Below are 21060 nucleotides of genomic sequence, written 5' to 3' on the forward strand. Positions count from 1 at the left end.
ATGGCTAATTCTAAATCTCCATGAGAAAATCTCTCACCTTTTATAGTCTGCAAAATCTGATCCGCTCTTTTCTGAAATTGCATTATGCCAAGCTATAGAGAGGTATATATTAACTATACTATTTATATTATACTATTACTTAACTTAACTATTTATATTAACTATTTATCCTTAGGAAATGTTTTCCATGTTTACTTTTGGATTATTTTTTTTGTCTACTGATTGTAGTTCACTGACCATGTTAAGATGGTATCTTCCATACTGTCTGGCTTGTTGGGGTTGTATTAGTTTTCCTCATACGCAATCGATCCCAAAAGACACTATATATCAGAGTACAAAAAAAAACAACTTACACCTACTCTTCTAAAATCATTCATTTAACAAAGTACAGTGTACAGTATAGAATTTTTATTGGGAAATAATACAATTACACTTTGCAAAGACTTACAAAATCGGGATCCTTTCCTACGGGGATGCAATTTAAAGAAATGCCTCGTCCGATATCTCCAGTAAGGTTCATTAAAGATTTCCTTGTCTGAAATTAGTTTCTGGGGGCGGTTAAGGGACCCCATATATGTCACTTATTGAATGTTATTTACAATGTATGACTTAACGAGATTAATCATCAACAAATTTTAAAGCATTAATTTCAGAAGTTAAGGAAGTATTTGTTTTTAAATATCTAGATTTCTTTATTTTATAAGATTTCATATATCAGGTAAACCTCTACTGGGTCCATGAAATCTTCGTCCTCCTTTCCTCCTATCATGTTTGAAGTTGTGGGCTTCCCATCAGTGATAAGCACAAGCTTAGCCTCGACTTGGAATGTGCCAATCCTTGTTGTATATCCTGGAATGTAGATTGGGTGAGACTTTCTGACTATTGATGAGACATATGGAGATAATGATCAGTAATCAAGATCAAAAGTCCAAAACAATACAAGAAAGGAGAAGAGCAAACATGGACCTCCAAAACATCAGATGTGGGATCAGGTGTCATGGAGGAGTGAGCATCCCCTGCCGACCGGTCTCACCCGCCGTGTACTCTTTGTCATGATCGGGAAATAACAGAAAAAGCCGTCGTTAATTCAGTGTATAAATAATGGATTAACAGTAAGTTTGAAAAGTGTAAGTCAACATATGACTCGATGATCAATTTTATTTGCTGACAGAGTCATTGTATCGACCAAAAAACTTACGAAATGATGACTGCTAATATTTTTGTTTCATCAACTTGTCCTTAATTCATCTCGTTTTAGAAAATGTTCATAAGTAGAGCATTCTCTTGCGTATCGATTCAACTGAGATACAAAAAATCCGTATGTCGTACGTTTCTAAGCTGTTGATTTTGGTAAAATCTTGTGATTTCAAATTGTTCAAAAGTTCCGTGGAAGTTTTACAGAATTGATGCAATTTTTTTATATCTTTGTTTCGAATTAATCCTATAACTTAAAGTTTAAATTGAGGAAGGTCAAGGTCGTAAATTCATACATTCTGTGAGTATGTAAAATTTTTTTTCTAGGAGAAATCTCAAAAAGCTTTTTGAGCTTTTGCAATTCAATTTTATACGATAGTTTTCTATTGCTCTGTCTGTCCTTCTTAAAGTGTCCCCTTTCGATACCGTCCCCCTCTAGATCCACACAAACTCTTCTTTTTTCCTTTGGCTGGGAACACATATTCTCTGAATTAGCTTGTAAAGTTCTTCAATAACGTTCATCATATTAGAGAGCTCAAATTGAAGTAATTTAAAGTTTGAATTACCACTTTTGAAGTTTATATACTATTTGCAAGACAATTAACGAATCTTTCCTTTAAAAGTTGAGAAAAAAATGTTTACCTCCGCCAAAGAGCAATCCAGAGAGAGAGAGAGTGATGGCAGCCTGAATGGGAGAAGCTCCCTGGCATTCTATATCATCTATCATCATAAAATGTTTTGAAAGATGGCATAAAACAAGCATTGAAAATAAAAAACACATCACAAACTTTTCCTGTAAATAAGAAAAATTGACCAATAAACGTAAATTTTTTTTACCCAGACATCTTTTCAGTGACTGGTAGTTGTTGGAGTAATAATGACGAAATCTAACCTCCTCTCCAAAGGTTACAACAGCCACTGTTTCATCCATGGGTCCCTTTGCATACTCTTAAAAAGATGTTTTAAAGTTGCACAGACACAGATTTAAAGTAAATATTTTCTAAAATTTTCCTATAATTTACTTATATGTTGCAATAGCACTTCACACGAAAATATAATAAAAATCTTATTTCATCTCCAAGTTATTGAAATTTCAAATTTCTGGACAGGTTTGATTGGCACTCTCTTGCACTTTCACAAATTTTAATTTTATTCTAAATACTTACGAAAAGTGGCAATTTGTTGTGTATAAATGAAAAATATAAAAACTATAATGCAGAATATTCAGAGTAGAAATGTTCCAAAGTAAAACCACTTTTCTAGTATCGTCAGTCCGTGCTCTGTGTTCTGTACAGAGTTTAAGAAATAGAATACACCAGTGAAACATAAACTGTTCAGTGTTTCTAACACAGGGCACGTCAATCAGCTGATATTAGCGTCTCAGGTTGATGTAGGATGTTATAGGAAAAAGGGGATGAACTACTATCTATAATGTTAGATTTGTATAATAAAAATGCAGTACCTTCTATGATGTCAATAAAAACCGTCTTCATTTGCTGGAAAGCTTCTCCGGCCATACTTCCTGACGTATCTAAAGCAAACATCACACATGGCCCCTTTCCTTGTTGGTACTTTAATTTCCTGTCTACATAAATAAATAAATGCTTAAAGCTTTACCTTTTCTTCTTTGAAAATTGCAAGCAACTCATTAGGGGGTGTTGTCTCCTCCATTGTCAATATCAATTTCGTATATTTCAAATTCATAATGTCAACAATAAAACTCTATTTTGTTCGTTCATGCAATCGTTTTATACTTGTTTTTGAGTTTGGCTAGAATAAAGGTAGTTAGAAATAGAATATAAAATAACGTTTTTGTTTGGTGAAAAATTTGAAGCGTTCACAATCAACAAAATAACCATTCAATGTTGATCCAGAATAGTTACATCCCTTGTCTCTTCAGGGTAATTGTCATCAACAATTTTACCATCAATAATTTCTAGCAAAAGTCTCCAAACGCAGTACTTTGTTAACTGAAGTTCTACTCGATTGCCTAATTATTTTTTAAATTTTTAACAATTTTTATTTTATCGTTATTTTAATCTATAAACAATATAAATCTATGAAGAATGCATAAAACGAGGGCCCCTGGAAATTTGTGGGATTAGGTGCTTAGGAGGAGTAAACAACCTTGTGCACACCAATAAGATACAACATTATTCCGTAGTCAGATACAGTATAAAACAAAGGCCCAACATTTTAGCCAAAACACGACCCAATGATAGGTTATCATTGCTATCTAGGTTATTATAACTGCCAAGGGGATTTACAAAATGTCGAATTTAGAGCATTGTGACATGTCAATTAGGAACTCTAGAATTTATTTATTTATTTTTTATTTTCCAGTGTACTTGTGTGTAGAATCAAAACTATAAACTATCAAAGTTATGTCCAAGATTAATCACAAGAAAAATTCTTATTTTTATCTCTTATTTAAAAAGCGGCTGTTTATGATATCAGAAAGCGTTATTAACTTTGTTAGCGTTTTTAAGAATTCATATATAATTTTCTTGAATACCGATTATGCTGTAACAAAGCATGTCGGACCTTTCTACTCTACAGCAGTTTTAAGATATTTTGTTAGGCGTTAATATAGGGCCCATTGTGGAACAATTCAGAATACTTACTTTCCACAGCTTCTTCGTGAGCACGATTTACCCAGTAATTGTCATCAACAAATTTGGCCATAACTGAAATACTTCTCGCACAAATCTTCAAATGTAGATAGATTTCGATACTGCAGTTTCCCAAACGAGAAACATTGAATAAACTTTCTTATCATTTCTATAAAGTTTGATTGTATCAGGTCCTTCCTGTAAATCTATTATTGCAGTTCCAAAATAAGTATCATTTCAGTAATATTTACACACAGGATGGATTATTTAAAAAAAAACCTAATCCATGTATTTATGTTGAATACACTCCAAAGTGATCACAAAATATTAAATATATTATCGAAAAACTGTCAATAATCTAGGCAAATTTCATATAATTTCATTAGACTTTGGACATTTCTAAGTTGTCCTATGAATTGAAAATATTCAGGTAATTATAATGTTCCACGTTTAAGAAGAAAGAAATGCGAAAGAAATATTCAAAAAATTGCAGACGGAGAAAGAAAAGTGGTAAACCTTGATCTTTCAATGTGTGGCCTCAGATAGCAATTTTTTTTTTAAGTAAAAGAATTTAATGACGAAAAGCTTAGAGAAAACAAAATTTATTTTTCGTAAACTTAGCAAAAACAGTCGTTTTCTGTAAACAGAAATATAAATTATGCATATATGCAATATCTTTTTTCAAACTGGAAGGTCACGTCGAAAAAAAAAATATCCAATGAAATGTCTTGTCGCAATGTAATTCTTCGTAAAAGTGGGTCAAATATTAAGGACAAGAGGTCAAATTTATGGGTACCCAACGACATGTCTTATTAGAAGAAATACAACTGTGAAATATGAATAGCATAACACCTACCCACAAAAGTTGTAGGCAGGGTTAAAATTCTTTTGACAAAGAGACTGAGAGAATGACAGACGGGAGGACAGAACAAAAACTATAAACCTTCGAAACTTTGATTAAGAGGGCATAAAAAAGTTTTTAAAAGTTAACCTAGTGAGGTCACCCGAGTAAACCCAGGTGACCTATTGCTATCCCTTTTCGTCTGTCATCGTGCGGTGTGCGTCGTGCGTTAACATTTGGACATTTTCAGCTTCTTCTCTGCAACTGCTCAACCAAATTCAACCAATCTTGGCATAAAGCATCTATGAGTAAAGGGGAACAAAAATTATGAATTTCATGGTCCCTGCCCTCCCCCCCCTCCCCCGGGACCTAATGGGTGGGGCCAAAACTACTTAATTTAGTGCAATCTTTAAAAATCATCTTCTTTACTCCTGGATATCAAGCAGTCAATCTGTTGACATGATTGCAATGAGCATTGAGTCCTCTACCAAAATTGTGAAATTCATGGCCCCAGGGTCAGGGGTTCTAGTGCTAGGGCGGGGCTATATAGATTATATAGTGAAAATTCATTATTATTTTGAAAATCTTCTTCTCTGCTTTTGGATATAAAAGGAACCAACTAAGTACATAGTTATGATGAGCAAGAGCTCCTCTTTCAAAATTGTAAAATTTGTGGCCCCAGGGTCAGGGATTTTGGTGTAAGGGCGGGGCTCTATTGATTATAAAAGTGAAAATGCATTGATTCTTAAAAAATCTTCTCTGCTTCTGGGTATTAAATTAACTAAGTACATAGTTATAATGAGCAAGAGTGCCTCTACCAAAATTGTGAATTTTATGGGCCCAGGGTCAGTGGTTCTGGTGTTAGGGCGGGGCCCTATTGATTACATATAGTGAAAAGGCATTAATTCTTTGAAAATCTTCTCTGCTTCTGGGTATTAAGTAAACTAAGTACATAGTTATTATGAGCAAGCGTGCCTCTAACAAAATTGTTAATTTGGCCCAAGGGTTCTGGTGTTAGGGCGGGGCTCAATTGATTATATAGTGAAAATGCATTAATTCTTTGAAAATCTTCTTCTCTGCTTCTGGGTTTTAAATAAACTAAGTACGCAGTTATGATGAACGTGAGTGTCCCTAGCAAAATTATGAATTTTATGGCCCAGAGTTAGGAGTTCTGATGTTAGGGCGGGGCTCTATTGATTTATCATATAGTGAAAATACAATAAATCTTTGTAACCAAACTAAGCAATTGCTAACTATATAGTTATGATGAGCAATGGTGCCTCTTTCAAAATTTGAATGCCATAGCCTCTAGCTTAAAACATGAACCAAATTCAATCATTTGAAAGTTGTTGCATGATGCTCAGGTGACCTATAAGGCCAATGGACTTTTTTTTTTTAAAAATGAAGTTTAATGCTGATCTCTGAAAATTTCAATTTTTCTTCTTCAGTTTTTGAATTCATATATGATTTACACCACTTCTAAAATATGTTGTAGAAAATTGCATCAGAGGTGTTTTCTTTAAGCTGAACACGACTCGTAAATAGGCATAAGCCATTTCGATGTCATTATTAACAATACCTCAACACCAGGGTATATATTTTAGATTCGTTACACCGTACTGCAATATTGTTACGGGTATTGGCGTGTAATGCGACGTGTTCGTGCTGGTTATCTTGCATTAGGTTTGTTTACATATTTTGCAGTTACATGTATCGGTACTGCACTGACCTGTACAACTTTAATTGTAAGTTTCTTTTGTATCTTCCTCTCCTGCATTAGACAACGTATTACTATAATTGTCGCTTCCGAGTGCTGTATAGCATACGTCCGTCTACACCAGATTACACTAAACAATGACCTGCCCTTTATATAGGGGTATGCAGACGTAGCTTAAACTTAATTATTTTTTCGATTTTCATCTTTAGAAAGTGAACTGTATGAATAAGTTTGATTTCTAGAAGTAGAATTAAACCAAGATCATCTAATATTTATAATAATGAGTCTAGCAAACAAAGACGATATGGTTATAAGAAATGTTGGATGGATCCCTAGCATATTTTCAATTTTGCTAAGTAGTAACAGTATTTTGAATTCAATGGTTTGCATAATGCAAAATTAGGAAGATTCTTATCATTATTTGATATCATCAACTTATGGTACCAAGATTGTCTGTTTTTTTTATATAAATGAATGATGGATTTTATTTTTTATTATGCTGCTTCATTATAAAACGTTTCGACAATTAATTATGTGCAAATCATACAAAAACATTTAAAAACTTTGAAAGCATTTTATCCTTTTATGTTATTAAATGAGGAACAGTTTGAAATGTGTAAGAGAAACCCTTGTCCCCCGCTTAGATATATGTCTGCAGTGTCACCAATGGCCCTATATTCTCTTGCATCTAATGCTGTGTCTTTCTTTTGTTTTTGTGTTGATCTATATCATCTTTGATGCAACAATTCTAAAACTGTTAAAGTACAAGTCTGAGAATTAAAAACACTAACTAGATCTAAATATCACATTTTATGCTTTAGCATTTACTGCACAATCTCCATACATTTTCAGTGTTATACGTGATCAATCGAATACGCTCACCTTTCATCATTATAAGAAATCAAGACTGTTGCCACGGGGTGTTGTTGAAGCCTGCAGTTGATTAAATTTGTCACGTGATCGGGATAGTCTACCCAAACACCACTGTTGTCCTGCCACTGCCAAGATAGACACGGACGTACGTGTGAATTATATGAAGAGACGGAGTTGTCTGTTGAGTGATGTTTCGAAATTAGTGCAGTGTTTATCTCCATTTCTGAATTTGTTTCCATCTGAACAGTATCTTTATTTGTTCCAGCTACACAAAATTCAGGATTTTTATGAGCATTGGTTGAAGTATTGATGCTAGGTTTTTCTTTGAAATGAACACAGTTATTTACAATCACAGAGGAATTCACAGTCAGGAGATTCTGATATTCTTCCGGACTTGAGGACCTATTGATATGGTCGGAACATTTAGATATACCTCCCACTGAGTTGCCTTCTAGACCAGTATCCTGTCCTTCATCAGTTTCCAGATCGTCCACTGAAACAGCTATGGGGGAGTGTTCTTTCTGCTTGTCTGTTGCATTGGTTCTATCATTACAAGCTACCTGTCCCCGTTGTAAAATCGGTTCATGTGATGTTTTTGTTGACTTTGCATCTGCCGCCTCTTGAAACACTGTACTTCGACCTTGATTTGATGTTTTACTCTGCCATGTTAGATTTCCTTTATTTTCCTGCATGATGCAATCACTCTGTTTAGTTGTGTTATGTGGTGTTTCCTTTATAGCAGATTTATCTGCAAAAGTCATGTAATTTATTATCAACCCTATAATTCTATCAATCAAAGGCATGTTGAGTTTGTAAGGGCAATATTGAGTTCTGTCGAAATACATAAAATCTTATTACAACGTAAATCTTCATTGAAACGATTGATGGATTGTATTTTTTTAACGTCCCTCTCGAGAATTTTTCACTAATATTGAGACGACACCTCCTGCCAGTGGAGAGCTACTATTTTTGTGCTTTACTCGGCACTCTGGTCATTGAGCAGTGAGGGGTTTTTAAGTGCTGGCACCTACTGCGATACGGGACCTAGGTTTATACGGTCTCATCCGAAGGACCGGTCTCCACTCTCACAGTGGGATTTGAATCCGCGACGAAAGGATCTACTCCTTTTTTCGCGACCTTAGAGCAGACGCTCTAGCCACTGCGCCATGCGGGAGAGCCATGAAAGAGAAGGAAAGAAAATAAAAAAAAAAATAGAGGAACCTTTTAAATCATTGGAGGCAACCATGTGTTCTGTAATTGTACCAGACTGGTTTGATGCATTCTGCTGTTCTCTTACGGTTTTTATCACCTCGGGTGAGAACGGATCGCTACAATACAAAAAGAAGTATCCTACTTATATACAATATATATAAATAGCCAGACACTGATTATTATAGACAATAAAGGCAAATGTAAAGTTTTACAAGATTTATTTTGTTGTTGGCGAACACAGCCACGACCATAGGGCTGCCGGATGATAGATTGGCAAGCCCTAAAATCATTATACATTACATTAAACATTACATTATATGCATCACATTAAACATTATGCCACATTAACAATTTGAGGGCTTATAGTTTTCACCACTGTCCCAACGTGGAGCCCTCAAGGATAACATTATGCATTATTCAAACATTGTGGCATCCATTGTTAATGAATATACGAGGGGTTATCAAAAAGTTCGTGGACTGAGGCTATAAAAGTAGTACTATGTAGTCTGAGCTTACAAAATTTTGAAGGAACATAAAACAATAAAAAATAAAGAAATGTTGAAAATTTTAGCTTCATATGTTCATTATTTCTCGAATTATTATGAAATAAAAACGATATTATATCACCACCCGGCGCTGTCGCCGTTTAGTTTTATGACGTCCGACAACGTCATTGTTTTTTCATTGTCTGCTTTTTCTACCTCATACACTATTTCTGATGAGATTCCATGGAGCTGAGGAAGGACTTCAATCCGTCTTGTTTATATGACTTTACAATGTCATGAACAGTGGCTTTCAATGCATATAATATTACAAATAAGATCTATACAATGGCAGAGATCCTCGCATGATTGTGCCTGCATATTTTGCTTTTTGGAGTTCATTATCTACAATACATTATAAATGTCATTTTTTGCCGTGATTGATTTTTCACACCTTGACTACAAATCGACATTAACTGTACATTCCTTTTCTCTCTGAATCTATTTTGACATTAAAAACAAGCAATCTGGATGCACATTATTTCTCCGTAGCTAGTTTAAACATTTCCTAGGTGTATACCATTTTTTTCTACGGGCAAAACGTTATAGAATGTTGGAAAAGGAAACCCCTCCCCCCTTTTGACGTCATTTTCAAGGCAATATTTGTTTGGATACTCCATGTAAAATTTATGATAAAATTTCATAGAACTTTCAGAATGAGGTAAAAATTTAACATTTTATGACACAATAGTGTCCCAACACATACCTGAATTAACAGGGTATTTGGATGTCAAATGTTCATATCACAATAGTTTTTCTTAGTTACACTTAGGTCGAAAAAAAAAACGTCGTTTTCGAGGTTGCGCCGCATGGACATACCATTGCTTACAAAAACATTGCTAATTTATTAAAAAATAAAATTTATAATTTGTGATTTATTCTATAGATAGAAAAGACAATGATAACTAGATATTTTAAAATTTATTCATGTATCTATAGCGGTTTTAATTTTATGGCGCTAGTCCACGAACTTTTTGATAGCCCCTCGTACATTATTTATTATGCATACATTATGTATTTCATCATTAAACATTATTCATTATGCATACATTATGCACTTCATCATTATACATTATGACATTATCATTATACATTATTGGCTTTATAATTGAGAAAGATAGACAAAATTATCTGGTACTGGGAACAGATACATGTACTCAGTATAATAATGCTATCAAATCTATGAAAGCCAAAAGCGTCGCGAAATATCGCCACATGGTTGTTCAAGCAAAGGGAGAATATACTATAAAAATAATTTTTAAAAAGTCTGTTACTATATGTTTATTGGGTATTATTTATTATAGGTATGTACTTAAAATAGATTACCATAGCTCAATGTCGTATTTTCCATCATATCCAAATCTGTAATTACCCATCCTTCCACTTGGCCATCGAATCTTAAATGTATTACATCTGCCATTATTTTTTTTCTTAACCTGAACATTTGGGTTTTTAGCAATTTTTAATGCTCCTAGTCCGATTAAAATCAAATTCAGTTTATTTACAATCAAAAAACCAAACAAAAAATCAAATATTTCTAAATCCAGTAAATATATTCAGTACTTTTTAAATCTTTGCTATGGTCGATATAGTGACCTTGTTAGGAAATATGAATAATCAATGAGTCGTATTTTGGCTGAGTTGTTTCATACGAATTGTTAGGCCTTTATTTTTATACTGGATTTGAATATGGAATGTTACGTCTACCTAGTCAATACATAGGGCTCACGGCAGGTGTGATCAGACGACAGGGGATGCTTTCTACTACTAGGCACCTGACTCCGCCACTGGAATTTCCAGAGGTCAGTGTTTTACATACGTGTATTACTGTACATAACTAGATTTTCGTGACACCTAATTTTTGGCGAGAAAGTCATTGAATCTTGATGAACGAGACAAAATTTTCATGAATTCTGGTTATTGCTCCATATAATTCTAAGGAATGCTATTAAACGCGAAAAATAAATTTTTGCTAGCAAACTGTCTCCCGTAATTACGCGGAAATAAAGTTCTCGCGAATAAAATGTGATTTACAATATGTACAGATCAATCACTACATGTTTATTATATCTGCACCTTTTACATTGGAGCCTTCATTTCCAGACCAAAAGTAAAGCTCAGACTCTTCACATTTGAAAGTATATTAATATATAAATTACTTATATAGATTTTATTTATATATATGAATCAGAACTAACATAAACGGTGGCATTATCCATCACTCGATAACATGTCCCGATAGCTTGTTCTCCGCCGTCCTGATCTTCCCACTTCCAGTCGAGACCTTATTAGAAAATGAATGTTACATCACACGTATGCGCTTTTTAAATGTTATAAAATCGTCTCTTTACATAAAGATAAAAAGATAAATTGAACATGTCAAATACATCAAAATTAAATACCTCTCTTAACAAAACAACCAACAGCGACCAATCCATCAAGAGGGATCCTTGGTTCCTCACAAACCACCACATCGTACATGTCTCTCATTCCATAGTTGTACACACAGCGCTCTCCATTATCCCACTCTACCAGTACCAGTCCCGCTAGGGATGATAAAGACAAAGTCTCCTCTTATAAAAGGAGCTCTCTCTACATGACAAATGTCCCATTTGTTCAACCCTCAAAATCGTTACAATAAGAGGCTGTAAGAGGTATTCTAGCGGGTGCTAGATTGAAAATTGAAAATGAAAATATGGATATGACGAACTGTATTCAAGATCAAAAGTCCACAAAATAATACAAAATAGGAGCAGAACAAACACGGACCTCCAATACAGAAGAAGTGGAATCAAGTGCCATGGAGAGTAAGCATCCCCTGTCGACCGTTGACACCCACCATGTGTTCCTTGTCAGTATCGGGAAATAATGGAAAAATCCGTCGTCAATTCAGTGTATATAAATAATGGACTAACGATAAGTATGGAAAACGTCAGTCAGCAATTGATTCAATGATTAACTGTATTTGCTACAAGGGCAATGTACCGACCAAAGAACTTAGGAAATGATTACTTTGAACGAGACTGCTGATATTCTTGTTTCATCAACTTGTTTGTCAATAATTTACCTCGTTTTAGAAACTGTTCATACGCAGAGCATACTCAATACCGTAAATCTGGAAATTTTTGCTGTAGATAAATTTTTAGCAAATTTGCGAGTTCATTGCATTCGCAAAAATATTTTTCTTAAAAATAAATTACCAATAGGAAAATGTAAACAAAGTAGTGGTAATTCGCAAAATTTTGAATCGTAAAAATTAATAAACTCCATTTTGACCCGATTTCGCAAAATAAAATCGACGTAAACATTTCCAGATTTACGGTAGTATCGAATCAATCGAGATATATAAACTCCGTATGCAGGAGATGAAGAAATATTGCTGAATAAGTAAGGGAAGTTGATGATAGTAAAGTAAAAGTCATCAAGTTAATCATTGAGTTTGGTTGTTAGATTACAATTAACGTCTTTATCAATTAAAATATCCAAATATGAAACAGATGTCTCAGACTCTGTGGTATTTTTTTTTATTTCAAGCTCACCGGGATATATAGTATGGAATAGAAACTACCATTGTTAATTGATAAGAGGTCGTTGATATGTCTAAAAGTCGAGTTGAAGGCCACAACAAGTGTTTTACTCTTTTCATGTATAAAAGTTTGCACTAATTCTGCTGCATATGAATACAAAATAGGTCTGTTAATAACGGGGCGCTGTTGGTACCCATGGGAATTCCAATAGATTGTTCGAAGACATGGTCTCCAAAAACAACATAGATATTGTCAATCAGAAACTCAAGCATCTTTTTGATGTCAACTTCAGAATACTTGTGTTTTAAATCAGAATGTTTTTAACAAAATAATTTTGCAAATGACCAATGAAAATGTAAGTACGTGTAAATAGACGAGTTTAATTCTTAGAGAAAAAGCAGCTGTCAATGATTAATAAATATCAAATTTGTTTTATTAAGAAACAAGTCTATACAACTCTTACCCACCTTTATCCCCATGGCCCACTATGGTTCCGATGCCCTCGCTATCCTGGTTTTGATAACTCCAGTGGGGGCCCCGGCGAACTCTCGTACCGAGCCTAGGAATTGCAGAGTATTTCTCCTTATACCATTTTTCATCATCGTCTTCAATTCTTTGCTGGGTGTCCATAATTCTCTCTTTGTTCCGTATTAATTCGTATATTGCACCCTTTGTAAATGATACATGTATTCAATTTACATAATATCCTTTCAAAAATCTTATCCATTGGTATGTGGTTCTTTCTCCAAGTCTCTACGTGCGTAAGTATGTCTGTAAGGGTACGGTGTGCCAGGGTGTGTGTGGTGTGTGTATGGTAATGGTAATGGTGGGGTACATGTATATTTTTACGTATTGTTTCCTAACTATTTTAAATTCCAGCGTCAAGAGATCAAAGCTATTGATCCCCTAAAACAGATACACGTGTGGAGTGTCATAGCCTTTGTACCAAGGGTCAGAAAAGGTAAAAAAAAAAAAAAAATAATGGTACCAAAGAAAAAAATGCTCTTAAAATCAGTAAAAAGTAAAAGTCTAAATGTTAATTTAATATCCAAGGTGAACGACATGAAATAAAAATAAAAAATACTATTAAAGATAAGTCTTTTTACAAGGGATACACACGTGATATACATGTATGTCTATACATGTGTATGCAAGAAATTTCTCAAATTTTTAATTACATAAAAAATATTTTATCAAAAGCTAGACAAGATTTTTTATCGAGAGGTGCTATGCGATTGAAATCTAATTATACAGTGCAGTTTAAGGACATCATCTTATACTTAATGAGTATATATTAGAAGAGTAAGTATGAACGCTTGTTTGAGTTTATTTTCAATTTTATTAATTTCTTTATATAGATTTACACATACTAGTGTTGGCAACGAGTACCCGGTTAACCGGTTAACCGTCGAACGATGCGAGTATCGGTTAGTAAAACTGCTATTCGGTTACTCGGATAAAATGCATCTTATATGGTAAATAACTAAAAAATAAAATGTTAATTTGTTTATAAGCGTACAAATAAACATTTCTCTAATTTTCTTTACCGTTAGACTTAATGATCTATGGTTTCACTAATACGATTGATTGGTTTTCACACTTAATTGATAGCTTAATTGGATTGCCAGCAGGTTATACAAGTTTTGAAGACCCAAGTTATAATTCCCTCATTAAATGATTTAAAAAGATGCCGCCAAAGACATGTATAACTTGGAAGTATTTTAAAAGAACAGCTGATTCTATACCTGTAAAATGTAATTAATGTGAATTGGAGTTATCGTGACTTCAAATTTCTTAATAATTATTCTCCTTGATCGTGACATATATCGGGGGTTGAAAAGTTAAACTGATGAACGCCATTGTAAAATAGCGTGAAACATTGCATATTTATTTTTCTTCTGATTTAATTAATTTTTTGATTATAATTATATTCAAAATTCAAGATATTGCGTGCATGTTCTTTATAAGTTTATAAATAAAGTTAATTCACAATACCTTTGTGTTTTATTAGAACCGATGAGTAAAAGATGAGATAAATGATACATATGAATAAATGATCCGAGTAACCGGGTACTCGATCGGAAGATTGAGCGAGTAACCGGTTACTAAAAATCGTCCGATTTGCCAACACTAACACATACGTAACAAAATTTCTTTTAAATTCTTTCTGAAGAGGTATAGTGGGGACATGACATTTGAATCAATTTCGTGGCGGATCCAATATAGGATGTATTTGTATGGGGTTTTTTGTTTACATTCGCATAATATTGCGTAAGAGCATTGATCAAGATAGCTAATGTAATTATACGTTTGAAATTTTCCATAAAGAGACAATGAATTAGATTAATTTGTCAGTATTGTCAAAATGATTCTGCTCTTATTTTAAATTGTATTATCAACTTATCTGAATTGATATTTATTAAGAAAAATACTATGATCTTGTAAACATACCAAATCGTCTTCATCATATGTCTGCCATTCCAGTAGAGATTCAGCCACCGATCTCAAATTCCCTCTTTCTATTTCATCCTTATTTGTTACTTTGGATATCAAATCTGCTGAGTGCTGTAAAATATCGAAAGCGCTGATAAGTAAATAATTATTATTAAAAGAATAGAACAATAAAAAATGATTGTTGATGTAACATCAATTACGTAATGGATGGTATATCGTCCAAAACACTTTGCTTCATAAATCTCCAAAACTTTGCCTCCATTAGAAACACTCGATATAGTTTGCAATAAAGCCTGGAATTAATACAGTTGTGATTAAATACATAAATAAAAAAAATATTCTTTGACATTTCAAAGTTTTTAAAATTTACGTAAAATTATCATCTGAAGAATGAATTACCCTCATTTCTATTGATAACTAATTTTGAATATGATTCCATTTGAAATAATATTTATGTAATTGTTATTGAACGAAACAGGTATAATGTTATTGTGTTATACATTAAATGGCTTACGTAATTGGGGTTTTCTCCGACTGGGAAACAGAAAATCGGATGATCTCTTCCAATTCGTTGTAAAATCGCAAAAAATGGTCTTAATATCTATTAAATTAAATGACTTAAATTTTGTATTCTATTCATATTTATATTATTTTCTTAATTGTAAAATATTTCATCAGTCGAACTTGCGAGACTATAATGATTACACGCTCATTAGGTATTAGATCCACATCACTGTCGGTAGCGCATGAATCTGTGAAGTCTGTAATTCGGCCATCTGTAAATAGTACCACTCTGGGATGGAGAAGGAAGTCACCAACTTTGCTAGTATGGGCTGTAAAGGGTAAATTAGAAAAATGTCATGAAAATTTTATTTTATTCTTTCTCAGGTAGAAAAGTTTCTTAAACCACGGTCAAAATTGCAGTAAAATTTAAAAAAAAAACCCATAAATTGTTATGACAAACATCTATTTAAACTTCAGTAATTATCTTTGGTGACATAAAATTGATTATAATAACCAGCTTATTTAATTCATCGGAGAAGCCTTTCCTTACCTGCTCCTTCCAACAGTCCCCCGAGGGCCAAGATAAAGGCGGCTGTGAGTGGTGAGGGTCCACCACATTCTACCTCCTCTGTAAGAATGACTAACAAGTGGTAGGTTTTTGTTAACTAGTCAAGAAACTAATACTACGTATCTTAAAAACCCAATGATGGGCAAAACGACACAATGTTTCAGATTATTAATTCTTTAATATAATTTGAAGTTAATAAACATAATCATCATATTCATTATTTTTATATAATATTTTCCCGTTATTTTCCGATGATGACTTGGAGCATGCGGTGGGTTTGACCAGTCGGTTAAGGATGTTCACTCCTCCTTGGCACCTGATCCCACCTCTGCGGTGTTAGAGGTCCATGTTTGCTCTGCATCTGATTTCTATTGTTTGAATTGTTTTTTTTTTGCGCTTGTATGCTGCTAGTTATTTCCATATATTTCACATAAAAAATTGCATAATTAAGCCCATATGAAATTCTAGTAACTAACAAAGCCAGGGCTTCCCCCGTCTGAGTCAGTGACTATAGCCAATCTCCACTTCTACACTACCACAAAAAGAAATAATAAGGACTGTTTTACAATTCATTGTTGGAGAAAAAAATACAAATAAAAATTATATTACCTATGTTTTGTTTGATTGCCAAATATTGGTTTGAGTAATACTGCAGGAATTTTGTTTCTTGTCCCATCACTATAACTGAGACATTTTCACCCATACCCGGGTGTTGATAGAACTCTGTAAAGGGAATTAAAATACCAGCATTATTACACATCAAATTGTACATTATCACAATGCTCCCACACCCAATATTAATTGACCCACCATCTAGTATCGCGAAGACTCCCCTTTTCATTTCTATCAGAGGTTCCCCCCTCATGCTTTCTGAACAGTCCAGAATGAAGAGAACACAACTTCCGCTTCCTCTGCCCCTCTGATGTCTACCAGACCTCTCTACAATACCAAAATGATGGCTACTTCCATCCATGAAGATCATCCGAGAATAACAATAACAATTCAATCCTAGCTGAAACAAAGCTGCGGTATATCGTAAGAAAGCTAAATAAAAAAAACAAATACATAAATGACTTACGTTTTCCAGCTTCTAACTTGGCCTGTGAAAGCCACATGTTTTCATATATAGCAGTTTCCGTGTCCTAAAAATAGGGATTGGTACATTCTAACATGATCAAAAATTATTATCAGAAGCTGATTACTGGAATAAATACTCCTCATAAAATAAAAGATGAAATCACAAACCTTCATCATTTCTGCTGTTAATTCAAAGTACCCTATACACAATTGAGGTAAAACAAAACAGGAAGATTTAATATATCATATTACTTATACAAATATGGAACTACAGGAAGGAAATTGACAGTAACAGAAATAACATTGCTTGATTTAAACTATATTTATAAACATTTTTCAAACAGTTCTGTTGTAAATTTTATTGTGGGCACCATTTGATGAAGAGAAAGATTTATTGATAAAATATTTTGGTTATGACTGGTAAATAATTTATTGAACATACATTCAACAATGTAACCGTTAAAATGAAAGCTGCTATTTGTACGAGGGTCGTTCAAAAAGTTCGTAGACTTTTGTCCTAACTTTTTTATTTAACGTCATATTATATCCAAATTTGGTAAAAATATTTTAACAACAGATTCAAATAATTTGAGTAAAAAAAATTGGAATGTATCTTCCTATTTATCAAAATTACCGAGGATTTAGAACAGCAAAAATGGGGTCGCGGAGCACCGTCAAAATTGAGTAATTAACTAATTTCCACTTTATAGTATTTACAGCCATACCTTTAATAAATGGAGCTGAAATGAAATAAAATTTACATGTTTAAATAAAGTATTGCTGTATTAATTAGAAATTAAATCAAGTTATGTAATATGTCGCTCCATTTAAAGGATATCAGTTTCTAAATACATATGGACTTGATCAAAAAAAGCAAAAAACCATGACGTTGGAGGACGTCACGGAGCAGCATGTAGCAATAAATCGTACTTTACATTCGGGAAACTTCTTCTACAAGCTTAAAAATCCGTATAAACCAGGATCTGTATGAAACATAATCTTTGTATTAATTTTGTATTAAATGGAAAATACAATTTTTGAGTGGTAGCTAGTTTGAATCGGACGATGGATTGTCTGCAAAGACACAAGTTAAAGTTAAAAATATTGTCGAAAGATTAAGGAACGTCGTTGAACGTGTTGTGTGCTTTACTGTTGCAGAATTAATAGAGTTACATGTTAAATTAAAGAATTTGAAAACATGACATTCTTATTCAAGCTATATTTGTACAATTGTTCGCAAACTAGGTTTTAAGTGTTATGGATATGTTTTTTTCAATGGAGAAGACGTGTTTGAAATTAAGAAAATTAGTTGAATTTTGACAAACTTTCTCAACGTTGTCTTTGACGTTACATTGTTGGTTAACCGTGCTCCGTGGTAACAAAACGTGTTGTTTTGACTAACATGAGTTCTATTTAATCAAATGGAATGAAACTTAACACTTCGACAAAATAAATGTTTATGTTTACGAAAATGTGTTGATCTATAATCTTGTAGTAATCAAATGGCGATGAGAAGCATTGTCTACGTATTTTTTGAATGACCCTCGTACTATGACGTTTAATTTTTCAGAGTTTATCGTAAATGCATTTAAAACAAAGACCAATATATTGACGATAAGGTTTAAATCATATGAATTTTAAAGCACTCTGAAAAAGAGGGTGTTACCCTCTATTTGTATACATACGATGATTATCATGATAGAAATGATATCCTAATAATATCCAAGAACTGCCGTGTTCAAAATAATTTTTAATCATAAAATTTCTTAGACTGAATAATTTTAAAGTCTGTGTCCATCCTGATTTCGGAAGCATGTGCAGGTTACAACCCACTAGAATAATCTAATGGAAATGAACAAAATTAAAAAATAACTTTAGGGCAATTTGCAGCATAGATTTGTAAAGGAAGGATACTCATATTTTGCAGAGCACTAACTGATAAAATAAACACACAATGCTTAAAAATATCAAGAGAACTTCAGAAATAGTTTTTCAAGTAGCTAATGGAATCAAGAATATCTTAATATTGCTTGATTTCACAGAAATTGTCAAACTGCAGTCATTTATCCACGTAACTTCCGCCTCCGAGACATCTGATGTCGGTGACGTGTCGTGTTTTGATATCAATCCTCTTCATCTTGGATAATACTATCCTATACCTAAAAGATAGACAAAGGAAAAGAAAATAATACTATCCTATACCTAAAAGATAGACAAAGGAACAGAAAATAGTACTATCCTATACCTAAAAGATATGATACTATCCTATGCCTAAAAGATATACAAGGAACAGAAAAATAATACTATCCTATACCTAAAAGATAGACAAAGGAACAGAAAAATAGTACTATCCTATCCCTAAAAGATATGATACTATCCTATGCCTAAAAGATATACAAAGGAACAGAAAATAATACTATCCTATACCTAAAAGATAGACAAAGGAAAAGAAAATAATACTATCCTATACCTAAAAGATAGACAAAGAAACAGAAAATAGTACTATCCTATACCTAAAAGATATGATACTATCCTATGCCTAAAAGATATACAAAGGAACAGAAAATAATACTATCCTATACCTAAAAGATAGACAAAGGAACAGAAAAATAGTACTATCCTATACCTAAAAGATATGATACTATCCTATGCCTAAAAGATATACAAAGGAACAGAAAATAATACTATCCTATACCTAAAAGATAGACAAAGGAAAAGAAAATAATACTATCCTATACCTAAAAGGTAGACAAAGAAATAGAAAATAGTACTATCCTATACCTAAAAGATATGATACTATCCTATGCCTAAAAGATATACAAAGGAACAGAAAATAATACTATCCTATACCTAAAAGATAGACAAAGGAACAGAAAATAATACTATCCTATACCTAAAAGGTAGACAAAGGAACAGAAAAATAGTACTATTCTATACCTAAAGATATACAAAGGAACAGAAAATAATACTATCCTATCCCTAAAGGATTTACAAAGGAACAGAAAAATTATACTATCCTTTACCTAAAAGATAGGCAAAGGAACAGAAAATAATACTATCCTATGCCTAAAAGATATTATACTATCCTATGCCTAAAAGATATACAAAGGAACAGAAAAAATATTACTATCCTATGCCTAAAAGATAGACAAAGGAACAGAAAAAAAATACTATCCTATACCTAAAAGATAGACCAAGGAACAGAAAAATAATACTATCCTATACCTAAAAGATAGACAAAGGAACAGAAAAATAATACTATCCTATAGCTAAAAGATATACAAAGGAACAGAAAAATAATACTATCCTATACCTAAAAGATATACAAAGGAACAGAAAATAATACTATCCTATACCTAAAAGATAGGCAAAGGAACAGGAAAATTAGAATGCTACTGGATATTAAAGTTGAAAATTGACTATAACATTTACAATTCAAAGATATGTTTAAAACGTTTATAATTCTATATGACAATTTTTCAAAATTAATAATGATATAATTTCAAAGAGGAATGGGTGATAAAATATGCACAGCAAAACTTCTGACTGGAAGACTAAATAAACAATTTATGAGATTTGGATGTACAAAGTAATATAAAACTTGCTGTTGCCGCCTTGTAGTGTAATTAAGATATTAACTACAAAGGAAAAAAAGAATAGCAGCATCCAAAGAAACAAGTTGTCGAATATTAACACATAAAAAATAAGAAAGTTTTTCGAAAATAAGGTCTAACTCAAACGTCAGAATCAAACGATTAAAATAATGTGTACTCAGGGAATGAAGATCTTGTCACGAGGAATGTGAAAATGGAACCCCGAGGGCTTTTAAATAGAAAAGTTTTGGCCAAAGTTATTTTTTTTCAAAAGTTAGTTAAACTCCAAAGTGAAGGCCAGAGAGTCAGAATTGTTGATACCTAAGGAATGTTTTTGTCCGACAGA

The 21060-nt window shown here is 32.9% G+C and overlaps 3 protein-coding genes across 6 annotated transcripts in view; all 3 read right to left on the reverse strand.

The window, feature by feature from the left end:
• LOC134264974 (uncharacterized) overlaps window positions 1-21060 on the reverse strand; it is a 30466-nt gene that overhangs the window by 2658 nt on the left and 6748 nt on the right. The window contains exon 15 of one of the 4 annotated variants that reach the window (XM_062747235.1): window positions 19080-19280. The exons of the other annotated variants lie outside the window; for them this stretch is intronic. Coding sequence (XP_062603219.1) covers window positions 19181-19280 — 100 coding nt within the window. The 3' untranslated portion in view covers window positions 19080-19180. Of the gene's footprint in view, window positions 1-19079; window positions 19281-21060 lie in introns of those variants that run through there. 4 annotated transcript variants of the gene reach the window in all.
• LOC134265013 (uncharacterized) lies at window positions 238-4159 on the reverse strand. The gene is made up of 7 exons (XM_062747255.1): window positions 3819-4159; window positions 2657-2779; window positions 2032-2142; window positions 1837-1914; window positions 725-849; window positions 449-548; window positions 238-320 (listed from the first exon to the last, which is right to left on the reverse strand). Exons 1-7 carry the CDS (start codon window positions 3877-3879, stop codon window positions 295-297), a joined length of 624 nt encoding a protein of 207 aa, XP_062603239.1. The 5' UTR covers window positions 3880-4159; the 3' UTR covers window positions 238-294.
• Window positions 6873-17370, reverse strand: LOC134264966 (uncharacterized). The gene is made up of 16 exons (XM_062747214.1): window positions 17290-17370; window positions 17123-17186; window positions 16855-16983; window positions 16654-16767; window positions 16027-16104; window positions 15678-15805; window positions 15487-15573; window positions 15173-15265; window positions 14970-15083; window positions 12986-13187; window positions 11394-11537; window positions 11190-11275; window positions 10318-10388; window positions 8459-8565; window positions 7247-7985; window positions 6873-7118 (listed from the first exon to the last, which is right to left on the reverse strand). The coding sequence occupies exons 1-16, from the start codon at window positions 17296-17298 to the stop codon at window positions 7088-7090; spliced, it is 2196 nt and encodes a 731-aa protein (XP_062603198.1). The 5' UTR covers window positions 17299-17370; the 3' UTR covers window positions 6873-7087.

Source organism: Saccostrea cucullata, unplaced genomic scaffold (genome assembly GCF_032062105.1).
Source record: "Saccostrea cucullata isolate Sc308-1 unplaced genomic scaffold, CSIRO_AGI_Scuc_v1 ctg3737, whole genome shotgun sequence".
Taxonomy (NCBI): domain Eukaryota; kingdom Metazoa; phylum Mollusca; class Bivalvia; order Ostreida; family Ostreidae; genus Saccostrea; species Saccostrea cuccullata.

What these genes read in the sequence shown, in the direction of transcription:
- LOC134264966 (XM_062747214.1), bottom strand. An exon ending in AGTGGGCCATGGGGATAAAG is followed by an intron (nt 11,538 to 12,985) that starts GTGGGTAAGAGT and finishes TATCATCCCTAG; the next exon opens with CGGGACTGGTACTGGTAGAG. An exon ending in TGGTTGTTTTGTTAAGAGAG is followed by an intron (nt 11,276 to 11,393) that starts GTATTTAATTTT and finishes TTTTCTAATAAG; the next exon opens with GTCTCGACTGGAAGTGGGAA.
- LOC134265013 (XM_062747255.1), bottom strand. Translation starts at nt 3,879, where the DNA reads ATGGCCAAATTTGTTGATGACAATTACTGGGTAAATCGTGCTCACGAA. An exon ending in TCACGAAGAAGCTGTGGAAA is followed by an intron (nt 2,780 to 3,818) that starts GTAAGTATTCTG and finishes TTATTTATGTAG; the next exon opens with ACAGGAAATTAAAGTACCAA. An exon ending in ATTTCATGGACCCAGTAGAG is followed by an intron (nt 549 to 724) that starts GTTTACCTGATA and finishes AACCGCCCCCAG; the next exon opens with AAACTAATTTCAGACAAGGA.